The 24,919-nt window shown below is 35.1% G+C and overlaps 1 protein-coding gene across 3 annotated transcripts in view; it reads right to left on the bottom strand.

Annotated features, from left to right (window-relative positions):
• The window catches only part of LOC138701583 (uncharacterized), a 64,722-nt gene extending 39,953 nt beyond the window's left edge, over positions 1-24,769 (bottom strand). For 2 of the 3 annotated variants that reach the window (XM_069828618.1, XM_069828620.1), the window contains exons 1-9: positions 24,521-24,769; positions 19,512-19,732; positions 17,291-17,478; positions 15,344-15,615; positions 12,043-12,240; positions 10,375-11,304; positions 6,468-6,561; positions 6,175-6,347; positions 5,959-6,084 (exon numbers count right to left, since the gene is read on the bottom strand). In XM_069828618.1, the coding sequence (XP_069684719.1) occupies positions 5,959-6,084; positions 6,175-6,347; positions 6,468-6,561; positions 10,375-11,304; positions 12,043-12,240; positions 15,344-15,615; positions 17,291-17,478; positions 19,512-19,711 (2,181 nt within the window). In that variant the 5' untranslated portion in view covers positions 19,712-19,732; positions 24,521-24,769. Of the gene's footprint in view, positions 1-5,958; positions 6,085-6,174; positions 6,348-6,467; positions 6,562-10,374; positions 11,305-12,042; positions 12,241-15,343; positions 15,616-17,290; positions 17,479-19,511; positions 19,733-24,435 lie in introns of all 3 variants that reach the window. The other variant, XM_069828619.1, reaches the window with a different exon arrangement.
• Between the last annotated feature and the right edge of the window lie 150 nt (positions 24,770-24,919).

Below are 24,919 nucleotides of genomic sequence, written 5' to 3'. Positions count from 1 at the left end.
TTTAACCAGAGCGTTTGTTGCTGCTAACATTCCCTGGAATGCAATTGAAAATCCGGTTTTAAGACAGTTTTTACAAAAATACTACAAACAAAATATCCCATCTGAGTCGACCCTAAGAAAAAATTACTTAGACAGAATATACAATGAAACTTTAGCTTCCATTCGGGAGGATATAGGTGATTCTTACATATGGGTCTCTGTGGATGAAACCTCAGATCCTATGAATAGGTATATAGCAAATATGGTAGTAGGAAAACTTAGTCCTGATGGACCTTCGATTCCACACCTCGTATGTGTTAAGGAACTTTCGAAAGTGAATAGCCAAGCCATTGCTTATTTTGTAAATAAAGGCCTACAGTCTTTATACTCAGGTAATATAGACGATTCTAAAGTTCTGTTGTTTTGTACTGATGCTGCCTCATACATGGTTGCTGCAGCTCCACTTCTTAAAACATATTATCCTAACCTCACGCATGTAACCTGTCTAGCACATGGCCTTCACAGGGTTTCTGAAACAATCTGGAATGAATTTCCTCTTGTCATGCGTTTATTTCTAACACAAAAAAATGTTTTTGTAAAGCCCCATCCAGGATTTCAATATTCAGAGAGAACTTTCCAGATATCCCACTCCCACCTCAGCCGGTTGTTACACGATGGGGAATCTGGATTCAGTCAGTGGTGTATTATTCTAAGTATTTTAAAGAAGTGGTCACAGTTATTGATAAATTACCTGAAACTGATAGTGCAGCGTGTGTGAAAGCAGTGAAAGATTGTCTGAATGACTCACAAGTGAAAAACGATATTGCCTACATAACATCAAACTTTTCTTTCATACCTGCAAGCATTGAACAATTAGAACGTGAAAAACAATCTCTTTGTAGCCAAATAGCAATAGTAAAGGAAGCTCAAGTGAACATACATTCTGCTTTGGGCGAAACTGGGAAAAAAATTAAAAATAAGTGGGACAACATATTAAATAAGAATGTAGGATTTTCATTGTTGGAAAAAGTATCAAGAGTGATATCGGGGGAAAGTGTAAATGTTCCAGTAAGTACTGATGTTTCTATTGTACCTAATTTAAAATTTGCGCCTCTCACATCAGTTTCGGTTGAAAGAAGTTTTTCTGCTTTCAAAATGATTCTCAGTGACAAAAGGCAAAGGTTAACTGTGGAGAATTTAGAAAAAATTCTGGTGGTGTACTGTGCAGATAATTATAATAAAGTCTGAGCATGGAACTGAATTTCAATAACTTAAAATGAGTAATCTTGATATCAATAATCATTATTTCATTAGTTTCAATATATTAAATTTGTGCAGCTCTGTTTATAAATATAATATAGTATTCTTTTTTAATGTTTAAACATACTTTTTTGTGCGTATTTTAGTGTATAACTAAAAATTTCAGTGAAAGAAATAAGTATGATACCTTGATGTGCCTAAAATGCCTATTTTCATTAAAATAGAGCCTAATTTTACAAATTTTGAGCTTATTTTAGGCGCCTAAAACTGCAATTTTTAGTGCCTAAAAATCCGATGTCTAGTGATGAAGCATCCCATATTGTGTTGAAATTCCCCTTTCTTTCTTTTCTTTTTATTTTTTTCCTTTGACAGCAACAAACAAGGCCAAGAGAAGTTTATTTTGCATCACATTACCACATAACCATTTATGTTGCCCATACCAGGATGCAATAGAAACTCGCGTTTAAGATTGTGTCAGAAAAATTATCAGTGATGTCGTAGGTATCTCGGTAGTCTCTCTCTTTATTTAAAACTTCCTTTCCTTCAGTATTATTTCTTCTCGAAAAAGGACACTCTAACAATGAATTAACTGCACCAGCATTATTTCTCTCATTTGTTTCTGTTTACATTTTCCCAAAATACATAAAAACATTGACCCAGATTTACTACTGTACTACGAAGTACAATAGTACAACACCCTCGCTTATGTCATAAACTGAGACATAAGGGGAGAGAATCGAGTGGGTTTCTGCCTGCCAAAGAGCTGGAATTTTGTTATTTATGGCCTAGTTAGGAAGACAAGTCACCACTGCTATTCCCACCCCACTCTACCCTTGAGGCCGGCCCATGGATGGGACGAGTGAAACCTGACCAGGCCAGCCGAATTGTGCCTCAGCTACAACGTTTTAAGCGTAAACTCAAAGCCCGCGAAAGGACATGAAATGCATTAAGCCAGACCAGGTACGAACAATTCTGGCCTCAGGAACAAATTTTACTGCAAAACAGGTCTATAGACATCACAAGCCAGACCCAACACGAGCGATCCTGGCCTCAGGAACAAATTTTACTGCAAAACAGGTCTATATACATCAAAGTTTTCAAATACTTCTACAGCAATATATGCTTCATTCAAATAACTAATACATTATATAAAAAAAACAAAATTTGATTTCAGTTAAGCCAAGTGACTGAGGCCCGGCCTCACTTGCCTCAGTCAATCAGCCGCCACTGGTACAACCTGAAAATTACATAGTTATTGCAGACTTTTCTGAAAATTATTCATTTGTAATACAAGATTCAATACAAGGTGTGCATTGGAACATATGCCAAGCCACAATACAATACAATTTTAATTTTACTTCCTACTTTATTTTATTTTATATTCTCTTATAGGCCTATTAATATTATATCTGAACTGTGACTGAACACGAGCGCTGCTCATTCGGTCTCAAAGTTTGTTAATACTACTGCATCTCCTTTTTTATATTGATTGTATTATTTTATTTCTATTTCTCTTGTTTGTAATTATATTCTTTATTCTGTATATTTAAATAAATAAATAAATCCTTTCGTAGTATATTTCAAAGGAGATACAGAAATTCGTTACAAAAGTAATGTCATCTCAGAAACCATGAAACATGACACCGATCCCTTTCACTTTTTTCAATCCAAAGCAATCAATTTCTTAAAGCAAGAATTCAACGATATGAAAAAAATCATCTACTTTTCCAATGGATCAAGTTCAAAAAAATAAAAAAAAAAAATAAATAAAAAAAAATAAAAAAATAAATAAAAATAATTGCTTACATGAAGATGATTATGGAATTAGTGCTGAATGACACTTCTTTGCAATGTCGCATGGTAAAGGTCCATGTGTTGGCATTGGAGATACTGTTAAAAGACTTGCCACAAGAGTTAGCCTATACAAGATCCTATAACAACACCAAAAAAAAAACTGTTTGATTAGTCACAAAAAACATTTCTAACGTGTCATTTATATTTTGTCCATTCAATAAGCACAAAAACCACACTGAAAATTTGCAGGCCAGATACCATAATCTAAAACCAATAACTGGTACATTAAAATTATATTCTTTCATTCCGTTGTCAAAAACTGAAGATTTAGTAAAACAATTTTCTTTCAAGAAAGAAGGTAGGCGAATGAAAAGAAACATTTGGAAAGCATAATGTACAAATATTTGAAGATATCATAATAAGTAAATTAGCAGTGTTTCCTCGAGTAACTTGATCCGTACTGGGTGTAATGTTGCAACGTTCAGTCAATTATCCAGCGCCGATAAACCTCTTAGCGCGCTTTAACGCTTCCCGTCCACTGCTGCTGCGCCGACAACTACACATTGTCATAAGTAATTAAATTCCCATTAAACTATTGGAGATCCCATTCTGATTTTTTCTGGAATTATTAAGAATACTTCAGTGCACCTAGTAGGCATTTTTTTAGATTTTTAATAGGGCTATTCACATTGATGTATATGTTTTAAAAATTGAATTATAAAAAAATATTTGAAATAATTATATTATAATTAGTTAGTAAATATTTAATAAAAGACAGTACTTTAAGCTTTTAAATGCATTTTTTTTTTTAAATTTAACATCAATATCGTCAGAAATATGACGCTTTAAATGTTGCATTGTGCGACATTTTTAACGAATTTTAACATGTAATATTTTAAAAACATGTGGACTTAGGAAATAAACATACATTTGTTGGTTTATGAGACCCATAGAGTTGGTAAAAAAAAATATAAACGCAATCAGAAATATGAAGGTCAAAATTTGTATAATTTTGTGCGATTTGACGTGGAATGACTCTATTGTAGATATGACATGCATAAATACACACAAAAATTTCAGTACAGAATGTTGGATAGTTTTTTAGTTATGAGGGAAATGCTTCATCACTGCACAATGAACTGCTACCATTTTGAAAAAAAAAATCGTAAAAATATTTTTTCCTTATAGCAGAAGATACAGTAATGAAGGAAAAAAATGTTGACTATTTCCAAAATTTTACTGCTGTAAGCTGTACCTAACCCCTTAATGTGTTTCAAGTTTAATTAAATGATCAGATATTAGAGGGAGATCACGCAGTCTCTCAGCATTACAGTCTGGCAAGTGATCTTTTGCATAACTAATGAATTATTTATGTAAGGAAATGGAGAGAATCTTACCTGAATTTTAGAGCAGATGCTTAGGAGTCCTTCATTACATTCTATACACATGGTGCAGCAATATATGATGTTCTGGGACACTTGCTGGAGCTCATCCTCACTAATATTGAGTATTAGCTATGTACAATGTTTATTCTTATTGAGATCGGAACCTGTTTCTTGCGACTTATTAAATAATTTAACAACACAAAGTTTGAATGGTTGTGTAGTCTCTGGAAAGTGCTGCCAAAACTTGTATGAACATAATTCGTATGACTTCTTCAGTAGATACTGTATGTTTCAGTGACGAAAATGCATTTCTATGCAGTTTACCTAACCATGTTTAAAAATACGCATTTTTCAAAAGAATTTAGATAATTAAGTGCGAGCATGGTTCAATTGATAAGGAAAACCCACGCATTATGTTCTGGACTGTCTTTAAATCTAAGGTGCTGGTAATTTTACTGAGCTGCGAAATTGCTGTGTGGCAATTAGTGCATCGAGTTTCCCTGACTTCATGCATAGTGTGTCCCAGAACTTTATACGTTCCTGACATGGAGGACATTTTTAACAACTGCTCCGAAATTCAGATAGCATTCTCTCATTCCTATAAATAAATGATTCACTAGTTATGTGAAAGATCACTTGCCAGCCCTTAGTGTTGAGGTGGCAGGAATGCAGTCTCTCTCTCCAGACTTAAAAATCCACTTCCTTTTTTTTTATAATAGCACTCTGGAGAATTCATTATTCTATTCAAGTACTACTGTATATGGTTTTTGATAACACTATCAACAATTTTAGTAATTAAAATTACTGTTTTTAAGAAACCACGAGCTAATGACACTGGTACGAAATGAGACTTGTAATGCATGTGGTATTTCAAATGAACTGGGAAGTTTGGCTACACTGTCTCTGTGATCTTGTTACCAGATTCTCGTTAGCAGACGACATTTCCACGTAAGGTCCAATGAAAAGCTCTGTTCTCCTTCTCCCTTACATCTCCCACACTCAATGTGTTATCGCTGCACAGGCTACCCCTCTAACCCGCACTTTCCTCTCGCCCACCCAACTACTTCCTGTTTAGTTAGTTCACAACCTGACTTTTAGATAGCAATGCTAGACATTTCTTCATGCATTGATGGTATTGGAATATTGACGAAATAATGATAAAAGAAATTGTAGTTTCTCTTATGTCATGTTTGTCCACAAGAACTTCCAAGCTTCAGGATCTGAACCTGCATGTCCTCTGTGAAAGTGCAAACAGTCCACTATTATCTAAAATTAACTTTTACAGAATTTGCTTCCTTGTTCAAGTTGGGCTGTATTGAGACAGTACAAATTCCATAAGCTGTTGAAGGAATGCACATCAACCTAAACACGGACTGTGAAAACTCCAAATAAAAATAAATAAACACTAGAATCGTGAAAAATACAATGAATTTGTTTCTCTGCCTAGCTTTACAAATAATTTGACATTCTATGTCAGAGAACCAGGAAAGTCGTGAATGGAAGAATGTATACTCTTCAAGTGGTTAACTTGCTACATTACCTGAGGAAGTGAATTCTCATCTGGGTTCTTGTTTTTGATATCAAGTACAACTGGAGGTGGAAGCAATTCAAAGGCGTAAATACTGCGATTAGTGTCATTCACATAGCGCAAAAGAGAGTTCTCATCCTGAAACGAGAATTTAACACCATTAAGACGTTATGCACATTTTAGCTACAGAATTCCACCAGTGAAATACTATAAACACTGTCAACATACCAATATTCGTGCTATATGACTATCCAGAACTTCTGCCAAGGCTATATTTTTCGGTGCATCCTGTCCTATACATTTTATTAGTTGTTCCTTCAATTTTATGACTTTATCTTGTTTATTTAAAGTCACCAGATATCTTATAGGCTCCTTTGAACTGGCAGGTACAAATGTCACACCTAAAGAAGAAACATGTACTACAAACAGGAGGAAAGAACTTGTATATTGTACTGACATTTCAAACTCTTAGGTCATCTGTGTCATACATCTTCAAATGACTATTCATATACAGTACTTACAAATTTGTCTTTCCATAGCATGAGGTAGAGGCACCGAGAGATACATAAAAGGTTCATATGTAACAGAAACGTGTTTACAAGTAGAGCAAACAACCTGGGAAGCAGCAAAAAAAAAAAAAAAAAAAGAAAAAGAACACAATATATTAAAATCATTACAGATTATTAGTGAATTTGGTGACTGGGAAGAGGAAGGGTAAAATTATTGTGTCAAAAAAGTTTTAATTCCCATTTCAACATTTATGTCAATTGATATAAAATAGTATTCCCAAACCTTCACTTGTATACCACTTGGCAGCACATTTCCATAAATTGTACCCTACAAATTATCAAAATGTTTTTAATTAATATGCAGAGTCCGTCAAAAAAATATATACACTCCTTGTCAGACTGGATCGGGATATTGATACTGTCAATTGATTTGAATTATGAGTATGTTGTAGTATGGTCTTTTGCTCAACAGATGTCAGTATCATGATAGTGAGAAAACAAAATTGCTGGAGCACGCTTGACGTTTGAACAGTGAAAATACATTCTGAAGTGGTTTATGAGGTTTGATAATGCCGTTAAAGTGCAGAATCAGTGGAGACAGGAGTACGAAACAGAACCCCCAACCCGCCTAACGAACACATTATTGACAAAGTTTGAGGTGCATGGAAAAAGGTGATATTTACAAGGGAAGATTGCATACAGCTACAAATCCTGCTTCATCAGCTCTCGAGTTGGAAAGGTTTGTTACTTCTCCACAGAAATCTTCTATGTAATGTGCACGTGAAGTGGGGATTAGCTGTACAAGTGTATGACGAATTCTAAAAGCTGCTAATTGGAAAGTTTACATACATCCCATGATTACTGCACGTGATTAATGAAGACGATCCTGATCATCAAATGCAATTTTGCAAATGGTAACTGAAGGCGAACAATTTGTGACAAAGGTAAATGTGGTCTGATGAGGCCTCTTTTCAACTTAATGGAACAGTGAATTGGCATAACTGCGTCTACTGGGCACCTGAAAGTCCGCATGTTCATGTGGATAAGGCAGTCAATCTACCAGGGGTTCATGAGTGTGTGGGCTATCATCTAGGGGCTTAGTAGGACCCCTTTTTCTTTGATGGTACTGTCACTGGAGGTGTACCTCGAAATGTTACACACATCAATTTTACCAGGTGTACGTGCACTTCATGGAGCTGATGATGAGGTCTTCTACCAACAGGATGGGGTGCCACCACACTACCACCTAGCCGTATGAGCTGTCCTGGATGACAATCTGCAGACACATTGGATTGGACGAAGAGGGCCCATTGAGTTTCCCCCACGGTTGGCAGATCTAACCCCTATGAATTTTTATTTGTGGGGAACCTCGAAATATCAAGTCTATCGATATAAGCCATGCACAATGGAGGACCTTCGCCGGGAGATTACAGCAGCATGTGCAGCGATCTCCATTGAAACATTGACCGACGTAGCTGCGGCGACCGCTCGTTGTTGCATTGTGTGTCTAGCTGCCAACGACGAACATTTTGAACATCTAAAGTAACCATGTGCTTAACTGAAAACAGTACTACATGTGTGGTCAATATTTACATGTAAAACAAACACATAATAAATAGTTTTCGTCTAATGGACTAATGTTCATGCACGCATCTCAGGTTAGGAACCATTGGTAACAAAGAAATATTGTAACTTTTAAGAAGTGAATTTTTCATTAAGGATTTCATTCATTTTAAATACTATAGTTGTATTTTTAATTTAGTATTTATTTGATCTTTTAGTATCGGTATATTATGTAGAACTTAGGAAGCAATCAATGAATATGACAGTTCATTATTTTAATTAACCTAAGTTACATGATGGCGCAAGTCCAAACATTCACGCCATGAAGAAATAGTTACGGAAGGAAGGATTTTCATAGTTCTTAAGCTTGGCATCAGATGCAGGATAGTGGTTAGTCAACACACTTCAATCTATTAATGCTAAGGAAATATTAATATCCTTTGAATAGGAAAATGGTGGATCTATCAGCAATTCTAAAATTATTATGATGAGCACAATTCTTTTCCTTTAAACAGGAGCAAACTTTCAAGTTGATAATTATTAAATCAGCTATTTGGGTTGGGAACGGACATCAATAAGATTAATGGAATAATAATAGCTTATTTCCAAAGGTGAGTACTTCGCAATTAAACCACAGATCTTTGTCAACTGCCTTGGCTTAAATGATCTTCCATTTAGCAAGAGTATCAAAACTACGTGTGATAGAGATTGTAAATCAGCATGTTTCAGATCTCCCCACAATAAAAAGTTATCATGATTACACATGTTGCACAACTGATAATGAAATTGTGGCACATTTGGATACAGAATTTTGTTTTACGTGTTTCACAACATTCCACTTTTTTACTATATTGCAAATACTTTTATTTCTTAAACTACAACATCAAGTACATAACGAAATAATTTACTATGCATTCAAGAACATAAATTTTCGTTTTCTGTTCGCTTATGATCTTAAAAAATGGGGTGTTTGAATCAGTGTTTGGTTCAAGTAGATATATGCAATTAATTTTATATAAATTCATGTATATTGCAATCACTTTCACTATTATTCAGCTTTTTATGAAAATCGGCGATACAAATATTAAGAGGTATTTAGTGGTTTATAATGGGATACTAAATAATAATGATGTAGCTACTTGGCGATGTATGCAATGGAGGCGAAAAGGAACTAGCCATCCTACCCCATTATCTTATGACCTGGTTGCCTAATAAGTGGTGCCTAACTTATGAGGTTCAGACCTGTCTTCGGATAGTTGACTAAACAAATAATAGGTTACTAATTTGTGAAATAACCAGCACTACTGTGAATACTGATCATTGAAGAGAAAATTATAAAACTTCATACTTTTGTGGACACTTTCCTATGCTAATATTGTTGTCCTAATTGGTTTTTTAATCAAGTGTAATAACAGATTTTTGAGAATAAATGTTCGACTTAATTTACAGAAAACTAATAATTTGCAGAAAAATTGTATTGTTTTGTTCTATTTTCATAACAACTAGGTTACTTCAATTTTAAACAGTAATTTATACAGATACTTCTATGACCAAACATTTTTTCCCTGAAGAATTTGAAAATACAATTCTGCAGGTAATTTTTATAGAAAAATTAAGTCACTTTCTCCTGTAATGACAAATGATAAGTTAATTTTGAAAAGACATTCATATAGATGTCTTTAAATGTTACATTTTTTGTCTTTGAATGGTAGCATTAGGGTATATTATGTAATTAATCACTTCTCAGATAGAAACATTCTTGGAGACATACTGTCCATGCCATTTCAATAAAACAATTTAATGTAAGAAACAAAATTGTAGGGATGCAGGATATTCTGAGTCAATTTTGAGTATACTGCCATTCTGTGTTATTCTTTAAATAAAGATCCAGTCACTTATTAGTAAAGAAAAAAAAAAAAAAAAAAACATTATACTTCGTGTATATCATTTCCAGATGAATTGACCCATAAATACTGAATGTGAAAAATCTGTTCAATGTATTAAAACAAATCATTGTACACAGCCAACATACAGAAAATCACTCTTAGTATCAGGATGTTGAAAATGTGTATTTCCGTGAAAATTTTGAAATTTATTTTTTTTTTGCAGATCCACAATATATTCTTTTAATCTCTGTATAATGAGAAAGTGAAAAGAGATTTTTTACATATCATACAAATGCTTTACTTTCTAACACAATGGAAGCCACATACAGTTTTTGACTTAAAAATCTATCTTCCTTGGCTAGGTTTGAACATGCAACATTTGAATCCAAAGTAAACTGGAAGAATTTAAATAGTGGAATTTAAAACAGGTAATTAGTTAACATATTACATAAGTTAACAAGAAAACATACTGTGCTTTTGAACTGGCCCTGGAATGTATCAACAATGATGCTCTGGTTGGCGCTCAAATGTTTCTCCCAATGTTTGTCAGCTTCTATCTCTTCATTGAAATTGATGGGGAGGTGTGAGTGACAGGAAGAGGCTCCAGCACCAAGCAGCTCATCTGTTGAACTACTCTCCCCTACCACCGTAGGGTCCAGTCCCCTCAGCTTACGCTCACACTCCATGCGGAAGTTTTTTTCACGTTCCTCCAACTTCATACGCTTTATGTTATTGAAGCACTTGCTCGATTCCAGGTCTAGCTCCTCACTGCACTCTGGTGGTGAATCTAGTGTCTCGTGCAGGAGGTTTGTCTCTTTAATTCTCTTCACACTCACAGTCTTACCATCAAAGTTGTGAAACTCTGTCAAATTAGGCATTTCCAGTGGATCACGACGTCTTGCATTCTCATACTTTGGAAACTTCTCAGAGTCGAATCTGATCTCATTGTTGGCCTCCTGCTCTGTGACCAATACGTTGACATTGGACGTTTTGGCATCTTTGAGGATATCCTCAAAGCCTCGCAAGCACGGTGATACATTGTTCAGTTGATGTGCCACCTCATTTTTCTCCAGCACAGGTTCCACATTCAAGTCACTTTCTTTCCTTATAAATTTTTGAGCAATGAACTTATTGCTGTTAATTTCACTATTAGAAGTCTGATTACATATAAAGCGAACTTCCTCTTTATCCAATTCTGTCTGGTTCGCAGTCTGAATACTATTAACCTCTTGCTTGGCTGATACTTCTTGTTTATGGTCGGTAACATTCACATCCTTGAAAGATACTATGTCTTCTGGTATTGGTCGCAGACGAAACAAGTTGCGACTTTCTCCTGAGCTCTCAGAGCTGTGAGATGAAGATGAGTGACCACATCGCAGACCCTCGATTGAAATCCCTGTCTGGATAACAAAATGCAACACACATTCATTAACTCAGATATAAAACATTTAATGAAAGGCAATGATGGAAACAACTATAATAAAATCTTCATTATCAGGTATCTGCCCTTAATGGGACTGAAAGTGGATCAGATAATGGAAACAAATAATAAAGAACCATATTAGAAACTGTGCTTTCAAACTGATGAGTAATTTTTCCCACTAAAACTCACTTATTAACTATATATTATTTTAATGTACCGAAGTACATATGATGTTTCCATGCAGATATTCTGTATCATCGTACGATGAAAGAGTAGTGGAACAGAGAAAAATTCTCTCCGGCACCGGGATTTGAACCCGGGTTTTCAACTCTACGTGCTGATGCTTTATCCACTAAGCCACACCGGATTCCCATCCTAGTGTCGGATCGAATCCTCTCAGTTTAAGTTCCACCTCTTGGGTTTCCTCTGGTGGCCGCCCTCTGCACTACGTCATAAATTTCTATGAACGTAGGACTAATGTCCACACATGTGCAGAGGTGCACTCGTTATGAGTGACTGGTTGGCCGGGATCCGATGGAATAAGCGCCGTCTTAAATCACAAGTGATTTATGCATATCATATATATTATTTTAATGTACCGAAGTACATATGATGTTTCCATCCAGATATTCTGCTTCATCGTACGATGAAAGAGTAGTGGAACAGAGAAAAATCCTCTCCGGCACTTATTAATTTTTTGAACATGCAGTATTACCTGAGTGGATGACTCTTGGTCCATCCCATCAACTGTTAGCTTCCTTGTGGGAGGCTCTCTCTCATCTAGCATCTCACATTGACTGTGTGGTGTAGGTGGAGCAGTAGACACATCTGACAGAATACTCTTGCAGCTTGCTGTGTTCAACTGCTCATGGAGATTATCCAGTAGCAGAGCCAGAAACTCTTGGCAATCATGCTGCAACACACATACACAACAACTTCAACTCAGGTGAAATTAGTGATATAAAACTTCCTATACAATCATACAGGAAATAAAGATTGAGAAATTCAGCACGGAATTTTAATCTAACATGTAATATTTGTCATGTGGAGCAAGTAAGAAGTTCAAGTTAACTACATTGGTTTAGAGGGATTTATTCAAAACATCACATATGCTTAGAAAATTCCAACATCTTCAAAATTACTCTCACATTCTACTTATGACATAGGATTCTTAAATGTCACGTTATGTTTTATTTAATGATGCTCGCAACTGCCAAGGTTATATCAGCATCACCGATGTGCCGGAATTTTGTCCCACAGGAGTTCTTTTACATGTCAGTAAATCTATTGACATGAGTCTGCCACATTTAAGCACACCTGAATGCCATCGACCTGGCCCGGGATTGAACCCGCAACCTCGGGCATAGAAGGCCAGTGCTATACCAACTGCGCCAACCAGGCTGATGACATAGGACTGTGAAGCTGTAAAAATTTATTTCGAGATTTAGAAACGAACACATATTTTTGCATCCTTGATAATGAAAGAGACTTTGTACACCATGATGGTTTCTGTTAGTTCTCAGTCAGCAACTTTACATGGATTTGTAAGGATAAAATCTGTAATTCTTACACCAATAGTAAGAATGTTTTGTTTAAAGGCAAAGGAACATGAAATTTATTAAATTGATTGTAGGGATTTACTTTTAATTTTTTTGCACATAAATGAATTGTTCTCAATGTAAGTTCATAAACAGCATTTTCCAAGAAAAATCTTTGTTGCAAAAGTATGGCCAAAAAGAAAAAAACTCGAGTAAAGAAAATGAAAGTTAAGATCTATATATAATTCACTGAATAAAAACTGATGCAAAGTTAAAGTTACATTCAAAGTACTTTCAAACATTATCCTTTCATTTTCATAAAACAAGACCAACCCAGTAAGTGGATCAACTTCATTAAAGGACATTGTTTGTATATAATATTGTCTTTCTTCTTTAAAATGCCAAATTATTTGGTTCAAGTACTTTTATTGTGAAACTTTTCCTGTTATACTTCTCATATCCTATGTTAAAGAAATAGCATTTTAGTCTTTACTGTATATGTGTGTGTGTGTGTGTGTGTGTGTGTGCGCGCGCGCACGCAATTATGTATGTACGTACAATACCACTTCACTGTAGAACAGTGATAAATATTAGTTTTATAATAACCCCCACTTTTATTTATTGATTTATTTATTATCTCCAAGTACAGCTGTCAAAAGAAAAAGTGATTGCTCTCTAGAAAATAAGTTCCCTTCGAGCATCTCAGTTATAATTCAGAAACAGGTGATGTTACATATTGTTGGACTATTGGCCTGATATCTACAGTTATAATTGAAGTGTTCTGCAAGTTACTATTCTAGCATAGTGGTAGTGTTCTGGGCTGGTATTCATAAGGTGTGCGTTCGAATGCAACCTAGTCTTTTTTTTTTTTTTAAAGAGAGAGAAAATATAATTGCTCCTGTCTCTTTTATGATTGTTGTTTTAGTAGTTAATATCAGGTTCATAAATGTCTTATGCCATGACTTTAGCATTATTTATTATGACATTATGATTGCAAGGGGAAGGAAAAAAAGATTTTATTCTCAACAGAAATATCTTTTATGGCATAAACAAAACAAATTTACTGGCGTCTCCCTTAAAAAAATTCAAACAGTATTAAAAAAAAAGCCATGATTCAATATTCAGTCCATCTTCCTCCCTTCTCGATTACATCTTGCAGTCGAGTGCATATGGAATTGACTAGATTTTTGAAATAGCGATTCTTCTCAGTCACTACATCCCAGGCATCCTGGACGAGCTTTCACAAATCATCAGGACATCTTGGGAGGGAGATTGGACCAATTTTTCCGCACATGTTTCTTTACTTGTGCGCCCATACCTCAGTCAGAAGAACGTCGGAATTTAGATGTGAACATCTCAGGTTCAAATCCTCGTCACTCCTTTTGAATTTGTGTTACAGGATAATATAATGTAATAATACAAGAAGAAAAAACTAACACTTGCATTATGCAGCTGTAGGCCTATTGTTAAAAACCTAACATTAAATTTCTATTATTTGTATCGCTGAAGAATGATAACAGAATATAAATGATAACTTGAAATTATTTATATTGCTAAAGAACAATAAAGAATATAAATGATAACTTTAATACTATTTATATCGCTAAAGAACGATAACAGAATACAAATGATAACTTGAATATTATTTATATCACTAACGAATGATAATAAAATAAAATTGTAACATGAACAAGGCTCAAACTCACAACCTTCGAATCATTAAGTGAACACTCTACCACTTTTCTACGAGACTTAGATGCTGAATGACTCATGCTTAAACATCACAGTTCCGAAACTGCTTCTATAAGCACATGCATCATGTAACATCACTATAATCCGAAGCAGACTTAGAAAATATTCGCTGTTCATGAGTGCGGCCACTTTTTTTTTTTTTTTTTTTTGGGACAGCTGTACATATGAAAGAGTGAATTTTTTCTTTATCCAATGCCACCAGGTTGTCTTTTCGACATTTCTGGTCTTCTCTCCTGGCCGTGGCTTAGTTGTAACCCACTTCTGAGATTGGGGCGCCTGGAAGGCGGAGTTACATTACCCCGATGATGTGATAGGATGATTATGATAATGTGGTGCCAGGAGAGGTCTTAAATCTAAACTTAACCTAAATAAGAGTGAATTGTATGATAGGAGTAAATACTTGTTTTACAGTACTCCTAACTTTTGACTTAATGAATGAGCTATTTGTTTCATTTAATGATGCACTCAATTCCATAAATCATTCTGAACTGACTTACACTAATGCAAAAGAAATTCTGAAAACAGAGTTTATTTCCTACTTGAGAGCACTGTAACCATTTGCCTGGAAAAACTGAATAAAACATACACGCAAAACTTGAATTAGGATGGTCAATTTGTAGACAAAGTGATTTTACACAGTGCTATAACCTTCTTCCAACAAGGGATAAAGTTACAAGCAAATTTTGGTAAACTTTGGAAAGTGTCATACAGCAAAGTAACATTTACTTGTCGGAAGTCTTTGAACTGAGGGTAGTTGATGCCCAGTGCTTGTTTGAACTCAACAGGACGCAGAACACAGTAGTTGCCACTCCACATCTTCTGCAGCAATGATGCAAACTGGTCTGTGAGAGAGTGTGTGTTATCCTTCTCGGTGGAGGGACGCGTGAGAAAGTACTGCATGAGAGAGGGTGTAGCAGCCAGGCACTGTAGCCCTGAGGCCATGAAACAAGTGTTGCCCAGATTCCGCAGACCACATACTCCAGGACATGCTGCTGAATCTGCATCAAAAAGGTAACCTATAACACTGTATCCTTCATCTCTATCTCTTATTGTGCAGGCTTCCTAAAATTAATACAAACTAACTAAAATTAAATAAATATACTTAAAACAAGAACTCTGTTACTGTATAAAATACAACATTCATTGCCAATTATTTTGTCAAATAAAGATTTTGTAAGCACTTTGCTGCCACTGTAGCCATGAATGCATACCACTAATTATATAATTGTAGAATTAAAGAAATATGCAAGACTCAGATAATCCAAATATTACAAGGCTATCATTATAAGAGGCAAGATACAGGAATTTTTCACCTCAGAAAATATATTGCTTTAGCTCATATAGCAGAATGTGATTTCAATCTGGTAGTAAAACTTAAGCCAAGTTATTGAATTTCTCAGGTGAGGAATTCTCTGTATTACCACAAAGCTCAATTGCATCACTGGAGCACATACAATGTAATCTCTGAAGAAGTAGGAGCGAAATAAATAAAAAGAGGGAAGAGGAAAAAGAAAACAGAAAAAAATGGGAATAAAAAGAAAGAACGGGAAACGATAGTAAGAGAAGGAAGAAAGGTTATTAATGAGTATGACTTTCTATATTTGTCTAAAGTATTATTTTTAAATTTCCTCGTTTCCAAGCTTTTGTTGTATATACCGGTATGTTATTTTTAGCCTATCTGTTATTGGTGCTGAAAAAGTAGTTTACTTTCTAGATCTATGCACTTCAAATACCGTTTGTCACAGAATTTGCTGATGCAAACTTTTAAACCCCATTAACTAACTACCTCTCTCTGCATCTGTCTGCTTGTCTTGGGTACCTTTCTACAATGAGAAACATCAGGCAGTGAATGTCTTCACAGTGGCCACTACATCCAAGGTCTTGTACTTGGTAGAAGCGATATTAATGTTCAGCAGCCATCAGAGTAATTAGGTTTACATTTTCTGTTTTCAGTGCAGTGCAGCATTATTTGATCAAATTATTTTACCTGATATACAATGCATCATTTACAAAACTCGAGATATTAATTCGAAATTTTATATGCATGTGAGGTTTCTTTATACAAACATGTCTGTACCTACACGATGTCAAAGATAAAGAGAGAAATTTCGAAATCAGATATAATCTTCTAATCAACTGGGTCTTCAGAAAATCTTGTTAACTTTGCTCATCTTCCTCAAAGACACAAATTGTATGCAAATTGAATTGGTATGTTATGCAGTGGAAGCATGATGTTAACAAAAATTGTTAAATCGCTTCATCATATAAAAAATATATTTTCGGATGAACACTTATAATGAGAAATGTATTGAATTTTACTAAATGTTTGCTATAATGAGAATCAACTCTATTTTAATAATTCATCTTTAAAGTGAAACTAGTTAAGTCGAAAAACTTCTATAACAAATTCATAAATATCATTAATATCACATTTTCATCTTGTCAATGATCTTCCTTATACATTAAGTAAGTATATTGTTCTTTTGAACAGAACGATGCTTTTCTGGGACAGGAGTGCTAGACATTTCTGTAGCTGAAGAGCCTTTTAATTTAGGTACTACAAGTTATAAGCAATAAATGTGACATATGTTTCACATTCTAAAACTGAACAATGAAAACTTAAAGGAAATTTGTAGAATAATGAAAAGTATAAGGAAATTTGTAGCTACTTACCCCTTACATCCTCTTGAGCATCAGACTCACTTGAAAAAAGAGTACCCAAGTCAGGATCTGGAAATGGGCCTTGCTCGGGAGCTGGTGTATCTGTATCCAAGCATGCTATGTCATCAAATCCGCCAGGAGGTGGTAAAGGTATTGGGAAATCTCCAGATGGAGGAGTGACAAAAGCATTTTCTTCAGTCCTGCAATGTAGAAAAATCCTAAATTTTTGTTTAACGCTAGGTTACGTATTTTGTCACCTGCCAATATTTTAGTTGCTGTGTTATGTTTAGGAACATTAATGCAATGAAGATACATGTTTCATGAATGTAACTGGTGATTAAACAATTATTTTGTTGCTAACATTTTATACCGATAGAAATCTTACCCATTTCAACTGAAACACATCTGTAAACAGAATAGTGCACAATGACTATGATAATAAACATTTGTATTCAAAGATGAATATATCTGCAACACTGATCACTAGCAGAACTACTAGAAATGACTGCAGTGATTTAGAGCGGACTCTATTACATGCACGCCTATATACTGCTTTTCTTCTCCGTCAACATTCCTAATTTAATAGGAGACAAGTAATGCTCCGTAACTATTTGACACGTGTTACAGAAACTCAGCATGCTAATACTGTATATCACTGGTAATTTTTTATTACGAGGCGTGTTCTTAAAGTAAGTTCCAAAAGGGTGTAGTAAGTAAACGGGAAGATATTTACAAACCATTTTTGTTGCATTGTATTCCCCACACTTCAATTACTTCTCAACATAATCTCCACCATTATTGAGGCATTTATCGAGTCGTGGCACAAGTCTTTTTATCCCCTCATTATAGAATTCGCCCGCCTGCAATGCGAACCACTCCCACACTGCTGTTTTCACTTCATCATCGCCATAAAAACATTGACCACCGAGGAACTTCTTTGAGGTGCAGGAAGAGATGAAAGTCACTCGGAGTCAAATGCGGGCTGTAAGGGGGATGGTCAATTTGTTCCCAGCCAAATTTCGAGATGAGATTTTGGGTGTCACGAGCTGTGTGTGGCTGAGCAGTGTCATGAAGCAACACAACTCCGTCGGTCAGCATCCCACGTCTCTTGTTCTGAATTGTGCGACGGAGCTTCAAGGTCTGACAATAGGTTTCTCTAGTAATGGTTTCATTCCAAGGCAAGAATTCGATGAGTAGGACTCCTTTTCTGTCCCAAAAAAACAGTGCACATGATCTTGCGTGTTGACATGGTTTGTTTGAATTTCTTTTTCCTTGGCGATGCAGTGAGCCTCCATTCCATGGACTGCTGCTTCAATTCAGGTGTCATGTGAGACACCCAAGTCTCGTCACCTGTCACGATATGGTCAAGAAACTCATCGCCTTGCTCACTATAACGTGTGGGAAAGCTCAATGCACAATGCACTGGAAGTTCGTTTGGTTTTGTGTTCCTCGGTGAGCATCTTGGGTACCCATCGTGAGCACAATTTTCGATATCATAATCGATGTCACAATTTTGTAGAGAACACTCCGCGACATTTGTGAAAAATTCAAGGAAAGCGAAGAAATTGTGAACCTCCTGTCCTCATGAATTTTTTTTCATCGACAGCACGCACCAAATCGTCATTGATCAAAGATGGCCAACCGGTATGCTGCTCGTCATGCACAGAGAAGTGGTCCTCGAGCTTCCTAACCCATCTCCTGACCATTCCATCACTAATGGCATTATCATCATACACCTCACAAAGTTGACGATGAATGTCAGCTGGTTTGATGTTTCTCGCATTCAAGAAACGGATAACAGACCGCATCTTACAGTCAGCAGGGTGCTCGATCACTTTAAACATTTCAACTGATCATAACTAACCACACACACGGACTGAAGCTCTGAAACTGCATGCACAGCTTGCCTGAGGACTGAAGAAGAAAACACGCATGCGCAAAATAACGAGTGCAGCGATGCGACGGCTATAATTAAAACGGAACTTACTTTAAGAACACGCCTTGTATAATAGTATTGTTTTCGTGGTGTCATTATTACAATGAAGAAAAATATAAAATTCATTTTGATAAAGCAGTATTATACACATTGTTGTGTCATAACACTTGGAATTTTATCATAAACTCAATGATCTCTCTGATTAATATATTTCTACAGTTCCTCTAGACAGTATTCATTTTAACACGTTAAGATATGCGGTGATTTGTTCATAAATGCTTCTTTCATTGTACTTACCATGTATTTTCAATGCCCATGACTTCCAGAGGTCTGTCTGTAGACTCTGCTACATGGGACAACAGCCCCTTCTTTGCGAGTTCTTCTTCCAAGTCTTCGAATGAGTTATTCAACTTCGACAACTCGTAATAGTCATCAATGTTATCTGTCTCAGAATCAACTTGGTTCTCCTCGCACACCAGAGGAGGGTGTCTATCCATTCAAACCAATATAACGCGCACCTAAAACAAAATCAAGATATGCTTAAAAGCTTTTACATTAGCTTGCATAATTATCAATAGAAATTGCACAAATTACATACAATTTTCATACATCAAATGATAAGCCAGGTATATACAGGTCAGTAAGAACATTTCTCAATTACAAACGATTTGATGGCTAACAAATGAGAAAATATTATCTTAAATTATAATTTCACACCAGTTTGTCTGAAAACAATAGTTTTTTTTTTTTACCTTGCATTTCAGATTTTACGTTCAATTACAATTATAATACTGCAAACATATCAGATTGCATTTCCAATTTTAGGGAGAATAACTTAAAGTTGGCTCTTTTAAGTTTTCTTATAATTTCACCATTACTGCATGAACATATTAACACAAAATTTACAAAAAATTAGAATTTATTAAATCTACATACTTAGACTTCAACAAACAAAATTTTATAACACAATCCCAAGGGAAAAAAATGGAAATCTCTGCATCAAAATCCACAATTAATTCCCGATTTACCACGAAAATCGTCTGTAGCTGCATTTACATTGGCAACAGGCCATGATTGTTTGGCTAAACACCTACATAGAATTGGAATATATCAGTCCCCTAACTGCCCATTGTGCAACTCAAACCAAGAAATGGATTCGGAACACCTCAAAATCTGGGCTTCATTGGCTGGTCATGATAATATCTTTGAAAAATATTGGAGTGCAAGAGGTCATATGACTTTATTGTCAAACGCCTGGCATTAGAAAACAACAACAACAAAAAATTAAAATAGGCCTATCTGTGTATGCCAGTTTCACTTAACCACTGATGGGTATTAACAGCGAGAGCTTGACACTCTTGTATTATAATTTCGGCATTTATGTAAATGTGAATTGCATGCAATGGAATTATCGCCAATACTAATTAAAAACCTAATCTAACGCAACCTAGAACAATTAACTTGTTAGTTATGCTTGCAAATACGTAATGTTAATTGCACCAATCCATATGACTGACTAATGTAATAATTAGAGTCCGGATTTCTATATACCATAATATTGATTCTAAAAATACGTACATAAATATGTAATTAAAAATCTCAGAATATGTACTAAATATTATGTAACATCAAAATTGCATAAGGAGTTAACAATTGTCGTTTTCAAAAATTATCTTAAATAAAGACAAATAAGAAGATGAATTTCATACAAATTACACATTTATATATGCCACGATATAGTTTTTGGTGCAATTATAAAGTTAATCATGGCATGAAGCACAATGTTCCACAATATATTTCTCCGTATTTTCAGAGGTTACATTTCGTTTGCAATCAGATAGAATGTTCTTATACATCATAATGATCTCACAACATCGCATGAGATTATTGGTGCATGGATTTGGCTGACAGCAATGTCTTCTGAAGAGTTCAATATTTCTCAGCTGAGGATCAGGATCAGGCGATGGAGTGATATGAGGTCATTACATAGCGAGACCTGTCAATCACCCAGGTATTTTTTGAGAACAAAATGCAAGATGGCAGGATTAGCAGGGAAGTATCAGATTATACCTGAATGGTTGTCCGATCTTGAATGCTGAAATATGTATCTCTTTTTGTACTGACAACTTTGAGTTTAAAATTGTATAAATATTTGGTGATTCGGTAGAAAACGTTGGTCAATGTGACAGACTTCAGTGACATCGAGGATCAGTGAACAGGTTAGGTTTGATTTGTTGAGGTTTTCGGTATGCCTCGCATATATACGTTTTTTGGTAGACTTCAAAAACCTGAACAAACCAAACCTAACCTGTCACTGATCCTCGATTATGTCCGCCATATTGACCAATGTTTTCTACCGAATTACCAAATTTTTTACAATTTCGCTTTAGTTTATGCAGAAATATTGATAATTTTCTTTACAAGGCATTTAATTAAACGATATTTGGCATGAATGTTAATTTTATGTAAAAATATGTAATTACCGGTACCTTAAAAATCTGTACTGGTATTAATTTGTGCCAAATATGTAAATATATGTACTATTAAAATTACATAGGCTATATTGATCTTAGTAGCCTAATTCGCCAACATTTTGACTTTCAAACAGATAAATACCAAGGAAAAAATATGTAATTACATAAAAATCTGGACTCTAGTAATAATGATCGCATACTGTAACAGCAGGTACAGTAGTGGTGTTAGTTCGGACAGCAGTAAGATCGGAACATGCGTGAAAAAGAAAGCAGTAATTTCTTCTCTTTTTCAAATATTTCAGTGTTTTGAAGATCATGCTATGCCTTTTATACTGAGGCCTACACTTCAATCCTTAAAATTAACGTACTTCATACCTATTACTGGAGAAAAATTCGTTGGTAGGTAATATAATATTAGACTACTCTGGGACCTACATTCATTGATAGGTATCTACATGTTGACTACATATTATAGTCTTGATTATTCAATGAGGATGGCGAGGCCTCATATATGTGCGTGTGTACATGTATATAAAACGTAGGTACTTCGTTCAAGAGCAATGCTTTCCGATACCCAGTATACACTTGCTTGAATACCATTACCTATCGTGATATAATTAGATTTAAGAGGGTCAGGTGCCAAAATAACCTAACGAAAATCGATATCCCTTTCACAATTCAGGCTTATCACTTTATCACGTCTATAGCTAAATGTAGTATTTGTAGAGAAAAATTTACAAAACAGCAAAAGCTTGCTCAATCAATCTAAACATTCACTCCCCTTGCCGAAAGGAATTTAAAGGATGTTATCAGTTGTTAGGGTACATTACCGTTGTTAGCACTTACCATAGTCTAATATAATATTAGACTGCTGTGGGACCGACATTCATTGATATGCATAGATATTATGATAAAGCGGAAAACTTCTACTTCTTACATGAAACATATTTAGACTATAGCAACAAACTCTTATTTATAAATAATCTATAATACAATGAACAGTATCTATTCACCACAAAAATGACAGTTATTATCATGTTCTTCAAACTGTCAGATAATATCCTGTGTAATTTCTACAAAATAAACAAAGAAGAAATACCAATCTATATCACAGACACACTGAGTGCTAAAACTCCGGTTGTGAACGAAATTCCTCCATGGAAATGGGTAATTCCAGAACATAGCATACAAATTCCAGAAAATCATTCCAAAAATGATCCTCCATACATTCTTAAGTTAGATGCCATGGAACTAATCTACATCACATATAAGGATCGCCTTCAAATTTATACAGATGGATCTCTAACCTCTGATGATGGAACATCAGGAGCAGGGTATTATATTCCAAAATATCAAGAAAGTTACTTCATACCATGTTCATCCTCCTCCAGTTTAGACACTGAATTGCTAGCTATTGATGCTGCTCTTCAGTGTGTTATTCAAATTTCTGAAAAATCTATTTGCATACTTACCGATTCCAATATAATCAAATATATACCAAACCTATACGCACATAGAATTATTCCAATTCAGAAACAACTAAGTAAATTAAAAAAAAAAAAACTCCAAAGGAAATAACATTTCAATGGATTCCTAGTCATTGTGGTATACCTGGAAACGAGAAAGTTGATAATATTGCAAAACAGGCAACATATTTGCAACCAAGACCTCTTCAAGTGATATCTCTATCCAGTGCCTTTGCTTCAGTAAGGTCTCATTTTATAAACCTATGGATCAACAAATGGCTCTCTTCTGACAAAGGATAAATTTTACAGTCCATTCAAAATAAACCAAATGACCTGGAAATATACACAAATTTGCCCAGACATTTTTAACAAGAGCCAGAACAGGTCACAATGTCACACAATTGTACCTACACAGATTTCACCTTTCTGATACTCCTACTTGTCTGTGGTGTAATAATCATGATGAAGATCTGGAACACATTCTTCTACTGTATACTGTCCATCCATTAAACCACAAAAGAAGTGAATTAAAATCATCAGTACCAGCTGCAGAAGACACAGCTCTGCAGTACTTATATATTGACTACACCCCAACTCTGGCTACTAGCAACAGACATCTATAATGAACACCGATCAAAATACCCCTCATTTCTCATGGAAAACAAGAACTGAAAGACTACAATGGACTATAGTGGACCTTATGTTGTCAGCAAACAACTGGATACATTAAGAAAATTGATTGATTGATTGATTGATTCTGTAAGCAGCAAAATTCCCTTCATTCATTCCAAACACCAGTTTCAAACTGCATTATATGAGAAATAATAGAACCCAATTTTTAACCTATGACTTATTCGGTTACATATTAATATAATTCATATTATGGAATAGTTTAAGTAAGGCGAAATATATGGTTACCTAGTTACCATGAAACTTGTGATATTATTTTGTTCTGCTTTTATTTTCCCCAGCATTGCATTATTATATACGAAAAATGACTTCCATTCCATTTATCATGTTATAAACTTTACACTGTGTACGTTCGTGGGCTTAGGATAACTGCACTTCAAATGAATTCGTTAGCAGATGATGGCAGACCATTAATTACAATACTTCTTTGTGAATTAATACAACCTAAAGCCAACCGCTTTTCCCTTCCATGTCCTTAATTTACACTGAATTACACTACACTTTCACCAAACACATGCCACCGGAAAAATGACAATTGATAGAACAGAGTTATATTTCAGATTTCAGACTATATAATATATTACCACGAACCTGTTTTCGTACGCGAAAACATAAACCCAGAGGTACATGACAACAGCATCAGATACAGATTTAATTATATTATAAATCGACTTACTGAAATAAGTTGATCCGACACTTTCCGTTTTTTGAGGCCCGTAGTACAACTACATGTCCTTTACGTAATACCAAATTAAGAAACCTCCAGTTATAATAACTTTCGGAACAGACTTTGAAATAACTATAAATAAATGCAATAGAAGAACTATTTCGTTTTACTTTAAAATTAGTAAATCACATGAACTCCAGTATCAATGTAATGAAACGATTCACATGGTGACAGAGTACGTTCTGTCACTACTTTTCATATCACTGACCGGCAATGACCGTTCATGGCCTACATCACATAGACGTTATGTATGTACATGTGACACAGAAAAGCGCTCCAACCAGTTCCTAAAATGATTTAGGGAATTTCTAATCTTCTACATAATGTTGGTATTTTGTGTGAGTCGAT

The sequence above is a fragment of the Periplaneta americana genome, chromosome 6 (assembly GCF_040183065.1).
Source record: "Periplaneta americana isolate PAMFEO1 chromosome 6, P.americana_PAMFEO1_priV1, whole genome shotgun sequence".
Taxonomy (NCBI): domain Eukaryota; kingdom Metazoa; phylum Arthropoda; class Insecta; order Blattodea; family Blattidae; genus Periplaneta; species Periplaneta americana.
This window is presented reverse-complemented; position numbering and strand designations above follow the sequence as displayed.